Source organism: Bicyclus anynana, chromosome 8, assembly GCF_947172395.1.
Source record: "Bicyclus anynana chromosome 8, ilBicAnyn1.1, whole genome shotgun sequence".
NCBI lineage: Eukaryota > Metazoa > Arthropoda > Insecta > Lepidoptera > Nymphalidae > Bicyclus > Bicyclus anynana.
The window spans coordinates 1,735,210-1,756,478 of record NC_069090.1 but is presented as its reverse complement, the minus strand read 5'-3'; the positions used below and the strand labels follow the sequence as shown (position 1 = coordinate 1,756,478).

Sequence of the window (21,269 nt, the reverse complement as noted above, 5' to 3'; positions counted from 1 at the left end):
GGTCATATCTACTGGGCTATCACGGCTTCGTTAATTTTACGGTAGATAAAATCCGTTGCGATTCGTTCAATGCGGATATGTGGACGCCCACCGTTAATCATTGATTATCCAGTAATTTAGATGTTGTTTGACGGGGAAATAGCACACAACAAACAATCACACGTGTAAACTACCTCTTATGTGATCAGATCAATTAGTTTGCCCGTTGCACTGTGATATTATTTGCTTGTGACATTTGTTAAAGTCAATACGCTTAGGTTTTGTTTGCTAATGACCTAGCAGTACATGTATTGAACGAAAGCCTGCTAAGCCAGATATACCTATTACTCGTTTTATGAAGACTGAAAGTTCGTCAGTACATGCAGTGCCGGATTTAGAACTACCAGCGCTCCTGAGCGAGATTTTAACAGCTGCCCTCTCCCATTGAAACCCACAACAAAAATAATTGGCTTATTTATTACTAGCTGACGCCGCGTGGTTCCCGTTCCCGTAGGGATACGGGGATACTATATAGCCTATAACCTTCCTCGGCTATCTAACACAGAAAGATTTTTTTCTGGAAGGCATTGACATATTTTGCTGAACCCACTTAGGTTCAGCAAATTATATCAATGCTTTTTTTTTAATTCTTTACAAGTTAGCCCTTGACTGCAATCTCACCTGATGATAAGTGATGATACAGTCTAAGATGGAAGCGGGCTAACTTGTTGGGAGGAGGATGAAAATCCACACCCCTTTTCGGTTTATACACGACATCGTACCGGAACGCTAAATCGCTTGACCGTATGTCTTTGTCGGTAGGGTGGTAACTAGCCACGGCCAAAGCCTCCCACCAGCTAAATCACCAGCTTTCTATTCGCCTGTATTATTCGACCAACCATCCACTCTTTTTACATACATGTCCTCTTTCACAGACTCCAACCATCTCTTTTTTTAACTTCCTCGCCTCTTGTGTACATCATCAGTCTTTTGGTAATACCAAGCTAACATTTTGCTCCTCAGCTTTTCCGTCATTGGCGCCATTTTCAGACTTCCCTATAAAATATTCATTCCTTATTGTATCCATCTTAATCACACACAACCATCACAACATACGCATTTCGTTTGCTTACATTCTCTTATCCTTCCCTTTTACTGCCTAACTTTCTAATACAACAGCCCTCCTAGCCAAGTGGCATGTAGATTCACGAATGACATTTGCTATCGACAGGTCACGTGATCAAGATCTGTCCTTCCCATACATCTTTCTAGTTTTCGAAGCGTTAGCGATCTTAGAAAGAGAATCGACGTGCCACTCAGGTCTAACAGTGGTCTTAAAAATATTATTAGGTATGTACATACCTAAGTACAGCATCATCACTTACCATCAGGTGAGATTGTAGTCAAGGGCTAATTTGTAAGGAATAAAAAAAAAAAACATTTTAGAATACACTCATTGAGGCCAGTCGAGGGCCTGGACCCATGAAACCTGCTATTTTCTAAAGCCACCATAGTCATCTTCGTCATCATGATCATTATCAACATCAACAGCCGATGGACGTCCACAGCTGGACATAGGTCTCTTGCATGGACTTCCAAACAAAACGATAGTAGTAGCAATCAGACAATCTTCACATAAAATGTGGTAAGTGTAGCCATTGCAGGCATTGCAGTAGGTATGTTATCATAACGTATGTAACTGTGTTTAATTGAAAATGATTCGTACCTACCCGTGATCTTGTCATGTGAAAAATAGCATCAATTAGCCGTGATCAAAGCCTACGTATTGCCCATTACCTTTTATATAATAATAATAGATGGCTAAGTGCTTTGGGTCATCAGTATGACAAACCTCATCATTATCAACCCATATTCGGCTCACTGCTGAGCTCGAGTCTCCTCTCAGAATGAGAGGTGTTAGGCCAATAGTTTATCTGGCCCAAAGCGGATTGGCAGACTTCACACACGCAGAGAATCAAGAAAATTCTCTGGTATGCAGGTTTCCTCACGATGTTATTTCCTTCACCGTTTGAGACATTTGATATTTAAATTTTATAAAATGCACACAACTGAAAAGTTGGAAGTGCATGCCCCGGACCGGATTCGAAGCCATACCCTCCGGAATCGGAGGCTGAGGTCATATCCACTGGGCTATCACGGCACAAGTGAGCCGAATACGGGTTGTTAATAAGGAGACTTAAACCAGAGCATAGCAATGTTGCTTAACCACAACATTCATTGTTACTAGAGGTGGGTAAGGGACAGTAGCGTCTGACGTTATCCAAATGGGTGTCAGTGAGAATTTTCCCTCTACAGAAAAAAGAGGCAGTGGCGTGCATAATGTTGTTAACTAGGGTATGCATTATACATAAAAATTGTACAAAATGATAACTTTCTGCTCTTGTACAGATTCGTAATGAGTTCTCAGGGTAGGTAGTGTATTTTTGCATATATGAAGTGCATGCCACTGATTACGGGAGATCTTAGTCAACTTTTTCTTATTCTTTACAAGTTAGTCCTTGACCTCACCTGATGGTAAGTGATGATGCAATCTAAGATAGAAGTGGGCTAACTAAAGTGTAGGATGAAAATCCATACTTCTTTTGGTTAAATAGTAAAAAGGGTTAAGCATTGCCCAACCCACTTGTTTCAAAAAAAAAAAAAATCAAAAATCATTTATTTCAAGTAGGCTCAGTTTACAAGCACTTTTGACACGTCAGTTGACTATTTGTAAAGATTCTACCACCGGTTCGGAAGGCAGGTTCTGCTGAGAAGATACCGGCAAGAAACTCAACAGTTGCTCTTTTGAAAAAGTCATACAGTATTATAATTTACAATTAATAACAATTACTGTTTACATTTCTTATAGTTTTACTTTCTGTGTGAAGGTGGAAGCTGATCCAACGACCTCCAAGCATCTTTATCATTAAGGAACTCATCAATGTTGTAGTACCCTCAACTAAGTAAATGTTTTTTAACACATTGCTTAAAGCTATGCATTGGCAGGTCCATATTTTTATAATTTAAAACAATTTGAGATAACTTTAAGTTTACTTAGCATAAATCAATAATGGTAAGAAATATCAATATTTCATTATTATGCAAAACTACTTAAATACCTAACAATGCTTCAAATGAACACATATGTCTCGACACTTGTCGGACACTTCAAACACTTCAAAAGTGGTTTTGCATCGCAAAAGTGTTTTCTGCAAAGTTACCCACTTGTACTTGGTTGACAAAAAGTACCACTTATTATACTAATGTCAATTGCATCCTCAAGATGTATCTCAAGATGATTTATAAGGATACCTACTACTTTTTGCATTATGATTACATTGACATCGATTTTAAATTTGAAAATCCTGCGCGCCGAATTGATCGGTACCATCATTATTTTTATCCTAACCTACTAATAAACGAAAGTTTGTATGGATGTTTGGATGTTTGTTACAATTTAACGCCGCTACTACTGAAGCGATTATATGAAGCGAAATAGATTTTGCTCTGGATTAACACAAAGACTACTTTTATCCCGATAAAAATCCATGGTTTCCTGAGATTTGCGAAAACTGATGATTTTGATGATATGAATGTTTGTTACTCTTTCACGCCTCGACTACTGAACCGAATGAGCTGAAATTCAGTATTGAGATATAGCATGGATTAACACATAGGCTACTTTTTATCCCGGAAAAATCTATGGTTCCCGAAGGATTTGTGAAAAACTAAATTCCACGCGGACGAAGTCGCGGGTGTCCGCTAGTATATGTATAAGTTCTTTTTCACTGATAAGTTTCATTTTTGCCTGCAGACAAAAGTCTTCGAACAGTGCGTGTTGCCAGTGATGACCTATATCTTCGAGACCATGGCCTTCATAAGAAGGCTCAAAGTCACACAGTCGATGATAATAAAGTTTTTTTTGTCAATACGTATACTTTTACATATGCTGTACAATGTACATGTACATAAAAATAAAATTGAAGTATCTGTCTGTGATTTCAAAATAACTTTTTTTCATAAAGTTATTTACACGATAGTTCGAACAGGACATTTACAAACAGAAAGTAGGTATAGTTACGCCAGAGCTGAAAAGATCACTCAACATAACTTGACCCCATAAGCCCCATGGGTCCCTCAAGCTGAAGTCTGTCACACAGAAGTTCTTCTAGCCCTCGGGGTCGACTTTAGCAGAGCTTCTAGCTTACTACCCCCAATCCTCTATCCATTTATATTAAAGCGAAAGGTCACATCACGTAATATAGAAAAAAGCATGACATACAATACATATTGTCAATTTTGACTGAATAACTGATACGTATCGTTAGAACTGTCCATTTGGAGCAATATTTACTACGGCTCAAATGTTGTAGGACTGCACTGAACCAAGTTATACAGGTTCGATGACTCGTCACTTCTATACATTTTTTTTTGAGTCTTGTAAGTGCCCATCAAGTGACGAGTCTTCGAACCTGTATAACTTGGTTCAGTGCAGTCCTACAACATTTGAGCCGTAGTAACTATTGCTCCAAATGACGAGTTCTAACGATTCGTGCCATTTTTTTTCGTTGGCCGGCACTTTCAAAAAGGGCCCAAAATGAATGATCTCCTTTGGCGGCGAGTTAGTTTATAGTTACTAGACGTCCACTAAGTACGGACTTTGCGACATGGTCGTATTAAGGTCTAAGTCGCTGGTGTCCGCTAGTACAGAATAAAAACACAAGTAAGAGAGAGAACTAACCGGGTCTTCGAAAACTTCTTCAATCCTCGTGTAGATGTCTTTTCCTCGCTTCTGCCGCACTAGAAGGTAGAGGTTCTCCACTCCCGGACAGCAACGGAGAAGTTTCTCCACAAGGATTTTACCCAGGAACCCTAAAATAGAAATACGCGTCATCAACCACTTAAGAAGATTCCAAAGTAAACTTAAAATTACGTCAAAAAAAGAACTTTAACTGTGTACAGTTTTCCGGTAGTTTTGAGTAAGCTTTTATAGATTTAAGTTGTTCTTTTCGGATTTGTGAGTGGCGTGCAATCCATAGATACAAAAACACCACACCCTGAGGACTTAGTTCGAACTTGTACTAGTATTCGAGAAGGAATTTTCCATTTTGTATATTTTTACGTATAGTGCTTCGTCGTTATCAACCCATATACGGCTCACTGCTGAGCTCGAGTCTCCTCTCAGAATGAGAGGGGTTAGGTCAATAGTCCACCAAACTGGCCTTATGCGGATTGGCAGACTTCACAAACACAGAGAATTAGGAAATTCTCTGGTGTGCAGGTTTCCTCACGATGTTTTCCTTCACCGTTTGAAACACGTGATATTTAATTTCTTAAAAATGCACACACACACCCACACACCCACCCACACCCTCCGCAATCGGAGGTAGAGGTCATATCCACTGGGCTATCTCGGCTCTCGGTATTAGTGTTTACCCTAGTTAAAATATAGTTTATGTCTCTGAGTGCATTGTCACCGTGAAATGACATCGCAACACTAATTTACCAAAACAAAAGATGTTTACCTGTGGCTCCCGTTATGAGGACATTCTTCCCGCTGTAAAACTCCTGGATTTCGGAAAGCCGATCCGCCTTGTTCATATTAAGATCTACACTTATTTTATCTATTTTATCTCTATTATTGCACTCTAAACAGTAATTATCATCGACGTCGGAGTTTTTGTGAATAGTAACTGTTTTTTCGCTACATTTTTGTATGGTTTTTAATATTTTCATGTGGTTTCTTTTGATCGGCACTGAACTGTGGTCGGCGGCTGACATGTTGGTCTTCTGAGTTTCACTCTCTGGATGTCATGTCTGGAACAAGAGAAAAATTGTACATCTTCTATACATAAAATAAATCTGTAGCGGTCAATTCTGTACATGAAATATATTTTCAAAATAACTATCAGGGGTGATTAGTGATCGATACTGATGCCAAAAATGCAATCAGTAATTTTTTTTCTGTCTGTCTGTCTGTCTGTATGTTCGTTATAGAAACAAAAACTACTCGACGGATTTTAACGAAACTTGGTACAATTATTCTTCTTACTCCTGGTCAGGTTAAAGTATACTTTTCATCATTAAAGAGGTCTAAAGGCGGACGAAGTCGCGTGCCTCCGCTAGTCTATACTGTTATATATTATAAAACTGAAGAGTTTGTTTGTTTGTTGGAACGCGCTAATCTCAGGAACTACTGGTCCGATTTGAAAAAAATCTTTCAATGTTAGATAGCCCATTTATCGAGAAAGGCTATAGGCTATATTTTATTCGCATATTCCTACAGGAACGGGAACCACGCGGGTGAAACCGCGCGGTGTCTACTATTGCCTAATAAGATTTTTCTATAAACTTGCGTTTTATAAAAAAAAATAACTTATTGAGAGGAACTTTCAACTTTCAAATGAGGTAGTTCAGCCTTTGAAGGCTTTCGCGCTATAATAAAAAGCAAGTATAAGTTATATACCTACTTACATGCGTTATTCGTTTTTGTATGCATCTGCAAATAGTTTGAGTACTTGTACAAATAGGACCTTGAAACCGAGGCTTTAGTAAACGTATGAGTTTTCACGACGAGGTCATGGGTTCATTCCTGGCTCAGTTATAATGTATACACAAATTATCCGTGCTAAATACTTAAAGAAGAGACCTAAAATATATAAAACTAGCGGACACCCGCGACTTCGTCCGCGTGGAAATCAATGTAAAATTTCAAGCCCTATTTCACCACTTTAGAGATTGAATTTTAATTTTTTTTTAATCCCATCATATTTCGTATTTTTTTATGATTTATGAACATTTTTTTAAAAATGTAACTTTAAAAATGAAGAAATTTTCTTACAAACTTTCAAAACCTATTTCATTACCCCTTCTTATTATATTTTCGCAATAAAAAGTATCCTATAACCTTCTTCGTATTATGGTCTTAAACCGTGCCGACAATGGAGATGATGACTAGGTTTGAATATATTGATTTTTATGATACATTCGGGTAAATAAGGTCAATGTTAACTAATTTATACATACAAAGCAAAGATTGACTGGATATTTGCTAAATAAATAAGATTATAAAATTTCAAATTCTACTAAAGATATATTATCGTAATTAAATGAAAATTCATACAGTTTTAGCTTCCTTACATTAAATGTGACATTTTTTAATATCTGAACTATAAACATAAACGCAGAAATAACAAAGATATTAACTTATTTTGTTTAAACGCCCATACTAATCTAATGATCATTAATTGCCTACGACGTCATAAGTTCGTGCCATTTTGTATAGGGCGTTTTTCAGGGATCCGCGGCAAAGCCGCAATCCTGATCCTTTAAATCCCTGTAGCTCCGAAAGTAATGATCGCAGATACCTTGTTACTTTTACAAAACTGCTTTACTATTAGCGTACTCTTAATTTATATACAATTTAAAAAACTATTATCATCCCTATTCATTTAGTAGATTCAGCGTAGTGCCCGAATAACAAAAAAACACGGACAGACAGACGGAGAGATATATAATATAGAGAAATAGAATAAAATATTTTTAACTTCGATATTTATAGTATCGATTATATAATGCTCCCAACAAAAATTTTCAAAATATCTTCATTGTACAGAATGTACAAAATGTACAGAATTCGTATTATAAGTATAGATTATAGATGGCGCTGGCGTCCGTTATGCCACGGTAATAGTCGGCCAACTTAAAAACGTAGTTCGTAATCGAAAATTGCATACTAATTCTGTTGTTAATTAAAAAGATAAAGTTGTCAGTAAGATAACTCAGAGTTTGTTAAGACTAGAAAGACGAAATTTTGTATGGGTATGTATATTTATTTCATCTATAAAATGGAAGAAAAAAAAATGGGTTCTTTCCTTACATGCAAAGTAAGTATGAATTTTTCATCGTCTATCCCATGGGTATAGTTGTCGGTATTTTTGTACAATACATAAGGGATTAAAGTGCTGACTTAATCTACGGAACCCTACTCTGCGCGTGGCCCGACACGCACTTGGCTGATTTTTTTTTTGAAGTTTTAATTTATTGGCATGATTTATTTAATTTCCCATGGCAATTATTATTTTATTACTTTTAAGAGAGTCTCTGAGCTATTTTACAAACAAAACAACATTATACAAAATTTTTTTAACGCAATTTGTATGAGCTTTTCATGCTTGGAGCCTGAAAAATTGATACAAATAACGAATCACATTCTTTATGTTAATCGACTAAATTATTAAACTTTCATATTAGTTCCCAACAGACATGGCGTTAGGCAGACGTCCCGATTTTGACTGGACGTCCCGATTTGAAAAGTCATTTTTTTCTAATGCATAAAACTTTTTGATTTTAATTTCTGCTTTTTTTTTATTCATAAGACGAATGTTAAATGTTAAACTATTTAACAATAGGGTTGAATAGTTTATTAAATAGTAATCATTTACAATATCATATTTAAAAATAATATAAAAATAACAACATTTTTATTACATTGTGGCGAAACAAAAATTATAATTTTTTTTTTCCGAAATTAATTTTAAATTGTTTTCCACGAATAAAAATATTTAAAAGTCTTTAAAAGTTAACAAATAAAAATTTTATTGATCAGTAATTTCATTTCATTTCACAAATGCACAAAAGAAATACTCGTAGAAGCGTTTCTTCTATTTCTCATGCATATCATCCCTGAACACCTAGGAAGTCATTTAAATTTAAAAAAAAATAATTGTCCAAGGCATTGAGTAATTGGGGCAAATACATGAAAAAAAAATATAATATAACAATAAAAATCGTTATTGAATTCAGAAAAAATCCCGACATCCTTCTACGATTAGACATATATAATGATCACCCATGTCTTTAATTCGGATTGAATAAAAAAAAAATATAATAAAATGTTATAATCACATACATTTTTAAATGCGAGGATCTCACACGTGTTTTGCCACTCTGCTCACACTTGCAAATAAATCTCCGTGCATTGAATGAAGCTTTAAAGACCCCCTAACGTTATTTACCATGTTAAATGACGTAGTACCCATCGCAAACATATGATCACTTTATAAAAGCGATTATACATCTCGTCGAGCGAGCGATATAGGGACGAGCTATCTAATCATCACACAAACTATAGCTTGGCAACTTCGTTCGTAACACTCCCGATGGGCGGGGGGCGTGTAGCGATGAATGAAAACCCACGAGTGATACACGTCACTTCCCCGCACGGACGATTTCACTCCCGCGCAGTCTTCAAGCTTCAAGCTGCTCAAGTCAAGCTCAAAATAAGCATGCTCATTATTAGGAATGTTGCAATACACATGCTAATAAGTAGCAACTGCTTAATAGTAGCATGCTTTCGTGCTTGAAATGAGCATGTGTAACTAGTAGCTTAATATTTTTTCAAGAACTTAGATATCGAAAAACAGGGTAAATCAATATCTTCCCTAGTCCGTTCTAATTAACTAGCAGAAAGTTTATAAATAGCCGGGTAATGATATTTTAGTCAATAGAGAGGTTAGATATTTTCATTTTAGTACATGACTATACAGGGTGCTCGGGATTGTTTCCCATAACTTCAAGGTGTTGACGAGTCCACTTATAGGAGCCGAACTACATAGCTAATTTTTTTTAACTAAAAAAATTACTTTTTATGTTTTCATACAAAGTAATTCAGATAATTCCGACTATCTATGTACAACACACGCCTTTAGGTAAAATGATTTTTTTTTTATTTAATGACAAATTAACATGATGATGACTCTACTAGATTACATTTTTGACGAGAGCGACGACCTCTATGGTGCAGTGATTTGCTAGATTACTTAAGGACAGGCCTAACATAAGCCCTTGCACTTTCTGATAGTGGTATAGATACAGCCGGTATGTATACAAAGAAAGAAAGAAAGAAAATAAATTTATTCAAATTTAAAAGTTACAAACAGTATCATTAACTAAAAACAGCATGTCTGTCTGTAACCCTTAAAAAAGAAAGGGTGTACAGCTCAGCAAATGCCGTGTACTATATACAAGCATAACACACGGCGCTGATTTTCAGCTGAGACCCGTGTGACGCCACAGCTAACATAAAAAAAAAAATGAGAACAAATTCAAGTGAATTAAATTCAATTAGAAGCAGCAAATATGTTTAAAAATAATAATTAAGTACCAATTAAACTACAGATGTAAAGATATATAGTGTGATTTATATATGAATTTATAATGTGAAGTGTATTTATTACTAAATGTATAAAATATATATGTACCTATAATAAATAGAAAATCAAGGTAAAGAACTAAATTAAGATAAAGAACTAAATTAATAACTATTGTATCAAAATTTCAAAGTAGTATCCACCTAATTATCGTGTTTTCCTCTATAAAATTGATATTTCCACCGCACAATTCTCAAATTCCTTTTGTCGATCCATTAAATATTTTTTTAATTTTCTACAAAAAGCAAATTTGCTTTTGGAATCACGAATAGGCGGAGAAATATTATTTCAGCAGCGAGTGGCGGCATATTTAAAACTACCCCTAAAAGAATATACCACTATCAGACTTTGACTTGGACTTTGCGATATCGACGACATTCCGAAAGATATTAAAGCGTTACCTATAGCGCAATTTAAAAGAAAATTATATGACTGGTTGATAAGTAAAACCTACAATAATGTCAACGAACTATTAAAATAATAATTGTAAAAATGTTAATTGTAAAAATAATGAATTTTGTATATTGTATTGCAATTGTAATTTTATTTTGGTAATTATGACTGTTCGTGTTATGTTTTCTTTTTTGTTTATAATTTCATTAAATTTAATTTAGTAATTGTGACTGTATTTATCTTTTTCTTAATTTCATTTCATTTATTTTGGTAAATTGTGACTGTATTTTTTTTTTTATTTTTTCACCATGTATAATATTTGCTCACTATTAATTTAGTTGAATGTTGTAAAAAACAATAATTCTTGCAAATAAACAATTATTATTATTATTATTATAGTATAATATATAATATATATATTATATATATATATTATATATTATAGCACTCCACACTTCACTAATTAGCTACTTTGTGATATTTATCAATGAATAAGTTTCGCTACGTCATTTTTATAAGGATGCTTATCTAAGGGACACATGTTAAGATCTATTTACTAAATAAATATTATTTACTCCGAAAATATTCATTGTTCAACACATGTTTAGAGCCGTGATAGCCCAGGATATGATCTCAGCCACCGATTCCGGAGGGTGTGGGTTCGAATCCGGTCCGGGGCAAGCACCTCCAACTTTTCAGTTGTGTGCATTTTAAGAAATTAAATATCACGTGTCTCAAATGGTGAAGAAAAACATCGTTAGAAAACCTGCATACCAGAAAATTTTCTTAATTCCCTACGTGTGTGAAGTCTGCCAATTCGCATTGGGCCCGCGTGGTGGACTATTGGCCTAACCTCTCTCTTTTCTGTGTGAAGACTCGAGCTCAGCAGTGAGCCGAATATGGGTTGGTAATAATGATGTTCTTTGAAGTTATTCAATTAATTTGCCTTAAGGAATATAACCCTAGAATTATGGGAAATACTCCCGAGCACCCTGTATAGCCTAAGGATTCCAAGAGATAGATACATACAAATTGATTCAGCAAAATAGGTCGTCATAAATTCGTACATGTAGATCAGTCGTAGCCAGACATATCGTAATTCGTAACCGTTATTATACGTGTATCTATTGGGAAGTCGATTGTTATTCTGGTAATGTTCCGATGGACCATTGACCTGGTTCCGTACACCAATAACAATTTCGCTCTTAGCATATTCATAAGCGAACGGGTAGCTTATACCTGAGTATAACTTACTTTATTAACTCTTATAAAACAAAGGTTCTAGGTAATTATACATCTATGTATCTATCTATGTGTCGGAAAAAGTCCACTCACCTATAGGAGCTTTTACCCAAGATGCTGCGTCATCCCTTTTAGGTAGTTTTACAAAACAATGCATGATAGGATATTCATCTAATAAACATTTACAAAAATTCTACGAAGGGATATCATTTAAGGATAACTTACTATATTATTTTATTCATTATCATCATCATCATGTCAACCGATGGACGTCCACTGCAGAACACAGGCCTTTTGTAGGGACATCACGACACTGAGCCACCTGCATCCAGCGAATCCCTGCGACTCGCTTGATATCGTCAGTCCACCTGGTCGACCAACACTGCGCATACTAGTGCGGGGTTGCCATTCCAGCACTTTGGGACCCCAGCGTCCATTGGCTCTTCGAACTATGTGCCCCGCCCATTACCACTTTTAGCTTCGCAACTTTAAGGCTATGTCGGTGATTTTGGTTCTTCTGCGGATCTCCTCACTTCTGATTCGATCACGCAAAGATACTCGTAACATAGGTCGTTCAATCGCTCGCTGTGTGAATCTAAGCCTTCTTATGAGGCCCATAGTTAGCGACCAAATCTCGGAACCATAAGTCAAAACTGGCAACACCCACTATTTGAAAACTTTTGTCTTCAGGCACTGAGGAATTTCGGACGAAATTTTTTTTTTCTTTTTCGTCCGAAATTATTGTATTATATCTTTTAAATCCATTAGGGGCGTCCGTAGTTATGATTACAATTAATAACTGTACTTACGTTTACTACGTCATTTTATGTCTAAATATATACACAGCTTATACCTCAATTACAATCAAATTAGCGATAGGCTAAATAACTGTTTTTTCTAAAAAGTTAAATTGTTTTTTGTTAATGCAGCGCCTCGGCTTCACATGGTTAGCAGAGCATAATATGCCTACGTTTATTATTTTGCAGAAAATTTATTTCTATTTTTAACCGACTTCAAAAAGGAGGAGGTTCTCTATTCGGTCGGTATTTTTTTTTTTGTTGTTTGAAATTTTTGTTGTCTCCATTTGGTCCCATTGCCATCATGTAAGATCTGATGATGGAATCCTGGAGAAATTGAGGAGAACTTTCGAAAATTATATAAGTGTCTAGTGTGTTCGTAAACTTTTCCATTTAGTACTTTAAAGCACTACAATTTCATGAAGGTTTAAAATCGATCTGATGATGGAGCCATAAAACAGACGAGGGAACTCCTCGGCGATTTACAGCAGTTGCCTTGTGTTTGGGCTTGATTAATTTGTATTAATGAGAACTTTTCAAGGTTGTGACTGTCATTTAGGGGTTTGGTGATGAAGACTAAGGACAATTAAGGGAACTCCTTAACAGTTTACAGTAACTACCTTGTGTTTGGCCTTGATTAATTCGTATTGCTGAGAACTTTCTACCGGGATTGTAGATTGTGTTAGTTGTGTCTGTTATTAGGGGTCTGATGATGAAGACCAAGGTCAATTAAGGGAACCCCTTAACGGTTTACGGTAGCTACCTTGTGCTTGGGCTTGATTAATTTGTATTGCTGAAAATTTTGTACCAAGATGGATTGTGACTGTCATTAGGGGTCTGATGTATTCGTTTGAATTGAAATTTTACACTAAAAATAATAACAATTTTAATAAAAAAAATACAACCGACTTCAAAACCTAAAAACGTACCCACTAAACTAAAAAGCGAAAAATAACATCATAATATGTTCTACCTGCTGATCAGTATGAAGGCGGTGCTTAGCTGGTGTTGTCTTAATTTAAGCCATTTCTGACAGGACCACTGAAACAACACTGTCTGTAAAATCTAAATCTATAATATATTCCCACATGGCTTGAATTAATACATCACCGGCTTAGCACCGCATTCATACTGATCAGCAGATAGAACATATTATGATGTTATTTTTCGCTTTTTAGTTTAATAGATACGTTTTTGGTTTTGAAGTCGGTTGTATTTTTTTTATTAAATTTTTTTAAACTAGCGAAAGACTGTGGCTAACATTTAATTTGCAAGAGGAGTCGGAAAGACCCTAAAAAAAACTCTTTGTATTTAATTCAAAGTTAACTTGTGAAATAAAATGGTTTTTTTGGAATACTGTGCCTTAAATTAACACTTCTTTTTCAAATGTTTTTTTTTTAATATTTTGCTTTGAACCAACACCTTTTTTGAGAATGATTTGCTATTAACCGACAGTTTTCTTTTTGAGGAACATTTATTTATATGGAAAATTCTTTGAATAGTTATATAGTGTTTAACAGATTTCTCCACGCTGATTGTTTTCCTATAGACACTGATTCATAGTTATTTTGAACACATTAACAGCAAAGTAACACGCTCTTAGCAATATTTGCTGCTAATAAAGTATTAAAATAAACAAAAACTGAGTAAACTACTAAGAAGTGTAAAGAGGAAAACCTAGAAATTATACAAACATCGTAACAACTTCAATACAATATATAGTATTAAACCAGGTTGACAAGAAAACAATTATCTATTAAAAAGAAAATTGTAAAACAAGAAGTTTTTTTTCTGTTATAAAATAAATTCAGGCATGTTTCTCACTTCTCATTTATCCTATATTTTAACAAAAAGAAGCATATACATTTGTGTTTAAAAAGAAGCATTTTACGGCCTCCGTGGCGCAGTGGATTTACAAGACGGAGGTCCTGGGTTCGATCACCGGCTGGGCCGATTGATTTCTTAATTGGTCCAAACCTGGCTGGTGGGACGCTTCGTCCGTGGCTAGTTACCGACAAAGACGTACCGCAAAACGATTTAGCGTTCCGGTATGATGTCGTGTAGAAACCGATGTGATGTGTGGATTTCATAATACCTACTCCTAACAAGTTAGCCCGATTTCATCTTAGATTGCATCACCACTTACTATCAGGTGAGATTGTAGTCAAGGGCTAACTTGTAGAGAAAAGAAAAATACATAAAGACAGTTACTTTTTTCAGATATTTTCATATGAATGAATGTACGCGTGTAAAACCGTGGAGCATAGCTAGATATACGTAAAAGTAAAAGTGAATTTGTTCATTTGTTATTCTCTCACGCTTAAACTACTAAACCAATTTACAAAATTACACCATTAAAGCTGCATTATCAGCGAGTTACATAAGTAATTTTTCATCCCCTTGTATCCGCGGGAATGATGAAATGATGATGATGGAATATCAAGTGTGTTGTTGTATGTTTATAAAAAATTTTGTTAAAACATTTTCAATTGGGGAACGATCATTATTATCAACCCATTTTCGGCTTACAGCTGAGCTCGAGTCTCCTCTCAGAATGTGTTTGGTCAGGCTAATAGTCCACCACGCTGGCCTAATGCGGATAGTCTGCCAACTTCTACGCAGAGAATTAAGAAAATTCTCTGGTATGCAGATTTCCTCACGATCTTTTCCTTCACCGGGGAACTTGGAAAATGGTTTCAGATGTTTCCATATTTTTCCACAGAGATTATGGAAAGAATAGGCATTAATAACATGTGCATAACCGTTACGAATACTTGAAATGGAAATGTTATCGAGTGAAAACTTAGCATACGCGTGCGTTCCACTTCAGTCGGCGCATGAAGTTTATTGACCTTGGATTTGATGACCTTACTACTGTTATACTACCCCTACTTCTTTGGTCCCGTGGTGGCGACGAACCCTTGCGACAACGTCACCCAGGTCCGACAAAATACTCTCTACGTACGTTTCACCCCGAAACCGGAGCATCCTCAGGAGATGTTGACTCTAACAACGTGCAATTTCGTGCAATTTGACTTTGCAATTGCACGTTGTAGAGTCAACATCTCCAGAGAACGGACCTGGGTGACGTTGTCGCATGGGTTCGTCGACTTTTCGCGGATGATAGCAAAATAAATAAATCATTATATTATCATGATGAACTTCCGCAAAGTAACGCCTGCTTCTATCCAACGAGGTTCTGGGTTCGGGACCTGTATCGCAATGCAAAACACCGGGTAGGTTTCCCATCCCTATGTCATTGACATCCCTAGAATTCGGACAAAGCGATTTGCTTCTTCGTTTCTTATAAGCATGGCTAGGGCATGGAACTCTCTCCTGAAGACAGAGAAGAATTTTGACGGCCTCCGTGGCGCAGTGGTATGCGCGGTAGATTTACAAAACGGAGGTCCTGGGTTCGATCCCCGGCTGAGCTGATTGAGATTTTCTTAACTGGTCCAGGTCTGGCTGGAGCTGGTGGGAGGCTTTGGCCGTGGCCAGTTACCACCCTAGCGACAAAGACGTACCGCCAAGTGATTTAGCGTTCAGGTACGATGTCGTGTAGAAACCGAAAATGGGTGTAGATTTTCATCCTCCTCCTAACAAGTTAGCCCGCTTCCATCTTAGACTGCATCATCACTTACCATCAGGTGAGATTGTAGTCAAGGGCTAACTTGTAAATAATAAATAAAAAGACAGTGTTTTCCTAATTCTTAAAACCTGGGCATCTTTAAGAAGAGAGTGAATAGGCATCATCTAGGCAAGCGCGAGCTTATTCCATATAAATAAATTTAAAAACATATACTTGTAAGTCCTTCTCGCTGCGATTGACCTATCATATCATCATAAATTTAATGAGTAAATAAATTAAATTACTATTAATAATTTATTAATTAATTATTATTGTTTATTAATTATTATTATTATTTCATTATTATTTGTTTAATTAATTATTATTATTAGAGATTATCGGCTCAAAGAGTACCTTGGTAATTCTACCCTACTCTACCCCTACTACGATAGGGGTAAGGTAGGGGTAGTTGAAAGTTTACATCGAGTTTTACGCGGATGAAGTTGCCGTTAGTAACAGTATGTAATCTTTAGCTAGAAGGCATTGTTCTTTTTAATTCTATTATTATAGGTATTCGCGTTTTTTCGAACCGATCTTGGAAAACTACAAATCAATTAGAACTCTGATCCCTTAATTACTTTATTATCTTCACCTTTACTAATTAAAGTTAATATTTTCCATAATTATAATAGAACAACAGCTTGCGATCGCCAGATATACTTCTATGCGAAGAGTTTGTCAAACCGTCGATACGTAGGTACCTACGGAAACCAATACGGAATATTGACTCATATCAAATTCAATATAAACAATATTAATTTCGTGTAGTATGGAAGAGCCGCCAGCCAGAGCCATGATAGCCCAGTGGATATGACCTCTGCCTCTGATTCCGGAGGGTGTGGGTTCGAATCCGGTCGGGGCATGCACCTCCAACTTTTCAGTTGTGTGCATTTTAAGAAATTAAATATCACGTGTCTCAATCGGTGAAGGAAAACATCGTGAGGAAACCTGCATACCAGAGAATTATCTTAATTCTCTGCGTGTGTGAAGTCTGCCAATCCGCATTGGGCCAGCGTGTTGGACTATTGGCCTAACCCCTCTCATTCTGAGAGGAGACTCGAGCTCAGCAGTGAGCCGAATATGGGTTGAAGACGTAGTATGGAAAATGGGTCCGAACGGAATATGGGTCCTAAATAAAATATCGATCGATGTCAATTAATAAATGTTAAGGATTTCGTAGAAAATTTAATTTATAAATTATGTATTTAATCAGTTTTTCCAAATGTCAAAATCGCTGTCGTTTTGCGACGTCATGATGTTACTTGATGTCACTAAAGGAATAGAATTTTGTCAAACGCTCCGTTTAGTAAAGGCAAAAGTATTTGAAAATAATTTTTTTTATATATTCATGTCTTAAAAGTAAATATTTTTTTCAATCTAGTAGAATGCTAATGAACAATTTAAGACCCTTTTGAAAAATCGGACAAGTGCGAGTTAAACTCTCGTGAAGAGGGTTCCGAACGATGTTACCTATAATGGGGATGATGACTAGGTTTGAATATATTGATTTTAATGATCAATGTTAACTAATTTATACAAAGATTGTCAATAAAGGTCAATGTTAACTAATTTATACAAAGATTGTCTGGATATTTGCAAAATAAATAAGATAATAAAATTTCAAAATCTATTAAAAATGTTTTAACTTAGATGAAAATTCATACAGTTTTAGCTTCTTTACATTAAATGTGACATTTTTTAATATTTGAACTACAAACATAAACGCACAAATAACAAAGATATTAGTAATTTTGTTTGAACGCCCATACAAATTTAACGATCATTATGTACCTACGACGTCATTAATTCGTACCATTTTGTATGGGGTGTTTTTCAGGGATCCGTGGCAGTGCCGCAAATCTAACCCTTTAAATCCCTGTAGCTCCAAAAGTAATGATCGCAGATACCCTGTTACTTTTACAAAATTGCTTTACTATTACCATACTCTTAATTTTTATACAATTTAAAAAACTGTTATCATCCCTATTGTAAATATAAAATTTTAAGGGTCATATTATAGCTTCCAATCGTAAAATTTAACGTTGAATTTTGAAATTTGAAAATTGAAATTTATAGTCAAACAGTAAAAAAACGGTATACATAGTAAAGAAAACTTATTTTCTATTGTAGTGGTAAGACTTTGTCGATATCGACGAAATACTTAAAGTCCGCAATGGCACTCCGCACTTCACTAGTTAACTACTTCGATATTTACCAATGAATAGTTTGGCTACGTCATTTTCATAAGGATGCGTTTTAAGGGACACATTTTAAGATCTACTTACAAAAGAAACATTATTTACCTACCCCAAAAATATTAATTTTAGAACACATGTTCCTTGAACATTTCGAATTAATTTTTGTTAAAGAATATATTAACTTACTTGCGAGCACCCTGTATATCTAGGTCACTCTAGGATTTATTTCATAATTATTCAAAATGTTTTTTTAGATAACAACAACAACAATGAACAATAAAACAAAAAAGAACAATGGACGTCAATCACCTGATGATTTTCTTTTTATACATTCCTAGCGGAAGCACGCGACATCATCCACGTGGAATTCAGTTTTTTACAAATCCCGAGGGAATCATGGATTTAACCGGGATAAAAAGTAGCCTATGTATTAATAAAGAGTAAAATCTATTTCCATTTCTTTAGCCAAATTGCTTCAGTGGTAACGGAAAAGAGTAACAAACATCCATAAAAACTTTGGCGTTACAATATTAGTATGACATGTTGACTACAATCTCACCTGATGGTAAGTGATGATGCAATCTAAAATAGAAGCGGGATGATGATGATGATGATAAATAGATAGCTATAGATTCCACAGCGAAAGTCGTATTGTGAATTATGCGAATCGAAGCGAATTCTCGCCACATAACAGAAGCGGGTCAAGTTCATAATATAGTTAGCAGATTTCACTCGCCGTGTCGCAACGACGTCGCATCGCAGATTCCGACGAACGGTCAGTTTCGTATCATTATACTTGTGTGTAATATGTGTAATTATATGTATTACATTCACTGGATTTAGAGCTTGTAGAGAATTACAGTAGGTATTTGATTTTGAGAAATGTCGGAATTCTTAGACTTAGACTCGGTTTCGACGTACTTGTCACTAGCACGTCGAAACCGAGGCGATAAAGTTGACTAATTGTTTTAGTTTCATTTAGTCGATAGTCGCTTTTTTTTTATTCTTTACAAGTTAGCCCTTGACTACACTCTCACCTCTAAGTGGTGATGCAGTCTAAGATGGAAGCGGGCTAACTTTTTAGGAGGAGGATACTGCTAGCAATGCTATTTAAAATATAGATAAACACACTTAATGTAGGTTTTAGTAGATAAATATAATTTGAAGGTGCTTGGTTTATCCTTTAAAACTTACTTAATATAAAAATGAATTGATGTCCATAACTTTAACGAGACTTGAGTTAGAAGATATTTATTTATGTATTTATTTACAAAGACTTAAAACACTCATCACTGTTCGTAATGAATTTCGCAACGACTGTTTCTAATAGAGATCATAACAAATACGATTAAAACATCAGATTTCATATGTAAATACACGTGTTTTTACATATTATAACACATTAACTAAGTAACATATTGAGAAAAACATGTATTATAAATTGTTTAGCTCCCTCGCAAAAGCCCGGGCCTTAAAGCACCTTTAGTAATGTTAAAATGATTATAGCATTTTGTATAAATCTACTGTTAGTTATATTTAAGTATTTTTAGTAGGTGAGAGGCATGATAGCCCAGGGAATATGACCTATGGGGGCATTTTAAGAAATTGAATATCACGTGTCAAAACAGTGATCGAATAGAGGTTGTTAATGATTTTTTTTAAGCAAATTAAAAGATTTTTATGTGCTGAAGAACCTGTAATAAAGCTAGCTAGATATAGATTCACAATCACAATGCAACCTGAAGTGCTCCGGGTCGGATTTGAACCTACATCCTCAGAACCGAAGGCAGAAGTCATATCCACATACCTATCACCTACTAAAAATACTTAAATCTAACTAATAGTAGATTTATACAAAATGCTATAATAATTTTAGCATTACTATAGGTGCTTTAAGGCCCGAGCCTTTGCGAGGGAGCTAAACAACAATTTATAATAGAAGTTTTGCTCAATATGTTACGATTGATACGAAAATGTACTAACTATAAGGATATTAATGTGTTATAATATATAAAAACACGTGGTTTTACATATAAAATCTGATATTTTAATCGTATTTGTTATGATCTCTATTAGAAACAGTCGTTGCGAAAATTCATTACGAACAGTGATGAGTGAATTTGAATAATGCAACCTAATGATCAATGTCCTTTTCTATTTCGATCCACTGTTTTAACAAATGAGATATGAAGGCCTTACTTGGAGGCTTTACTTGGCCTTGATTTCTTCTAACTCAAAAGCCGTTAACACTCATATCCGACGCAGGAGTGATGTAAGACAGTTATAACACCACATTGCAACACAGTTTGGTGTTGGACCGGCCTGTTCATAACATGGATGCCGAGGCACATAATTTAGACAAAAAAGTCCCCTTTAACGATCTCAGTATAATAATAATTATAATTACAGTGGCGGATTTACAAATTTGCCGCCAGTAGGCTATTGAATTTTGCAGACCCTACTGAACTCTGAAATTCGATAGGTAATCTAGTTTATAATCAATACAATTACCATAAATTGTGTAAAATTGCAAGTTTTAATATTTTAGTAGGAACGTACAGGACGAACGTAAAGGAGTAAAATATTAAAAAAACATACATACAGCCGAACGTAGAACCTCCTCCTTTTTGGAAGTCGGTTAAAAACCAGCTGACGCCGCGCGGTTCCACCCACGTGGTTCCCGTTCCCGTATAAATACGGGGATAATATATAGCCTATAGCCTTCCTCGATAAATGGGCTATCTAACACAGAAAGAATTTATAAAATCGGACCAGTAGTACCTGAGATTAGCGCGTTCAATCAAACAAACAAACAAACTCT

At 35.5% G+C, this 21,269-nt stretch overlaps 1 protein-coding gene across 2 annotated transcripts in view; it reads right to left on the bottom strand.

Annotated features, from left to right (window-relative positions):
* LOC112047614 (fatty acyl-CoA reductase wat) overlaps positions 1-21,269 on the bottom strand; it is a 44,335-nt gene that overhangs the window by 13,757 nt on the left and 9,309 nt on the right. The window contains exons 1-3 of one of the 2 annotated variants that reach the window (XM_024084775.2): positions 8,891-9,042; positions 5,505-5,796; positions 4,721-4,851 (exon numbers count right to left, since the gene is read on the bottom strand). In XM_024084775.2, the coding sequence (XP_023940543.1) occupies positions 4,721-4,851; positions 5,505-5,760 (387 nt within the window). In that variant the 5' untranslated portion in view covers positions 5,761-5,796; positions 8,891-9,042. Of the gene's footprint in view, positions 1-4,720; positions 4,852-5,504; positions 5,797-8,890; positions 9,043-21,269 lie in introns of those variants that run through there. The other variant, XM_052883236.1, reaches the window with a different exon arrangement.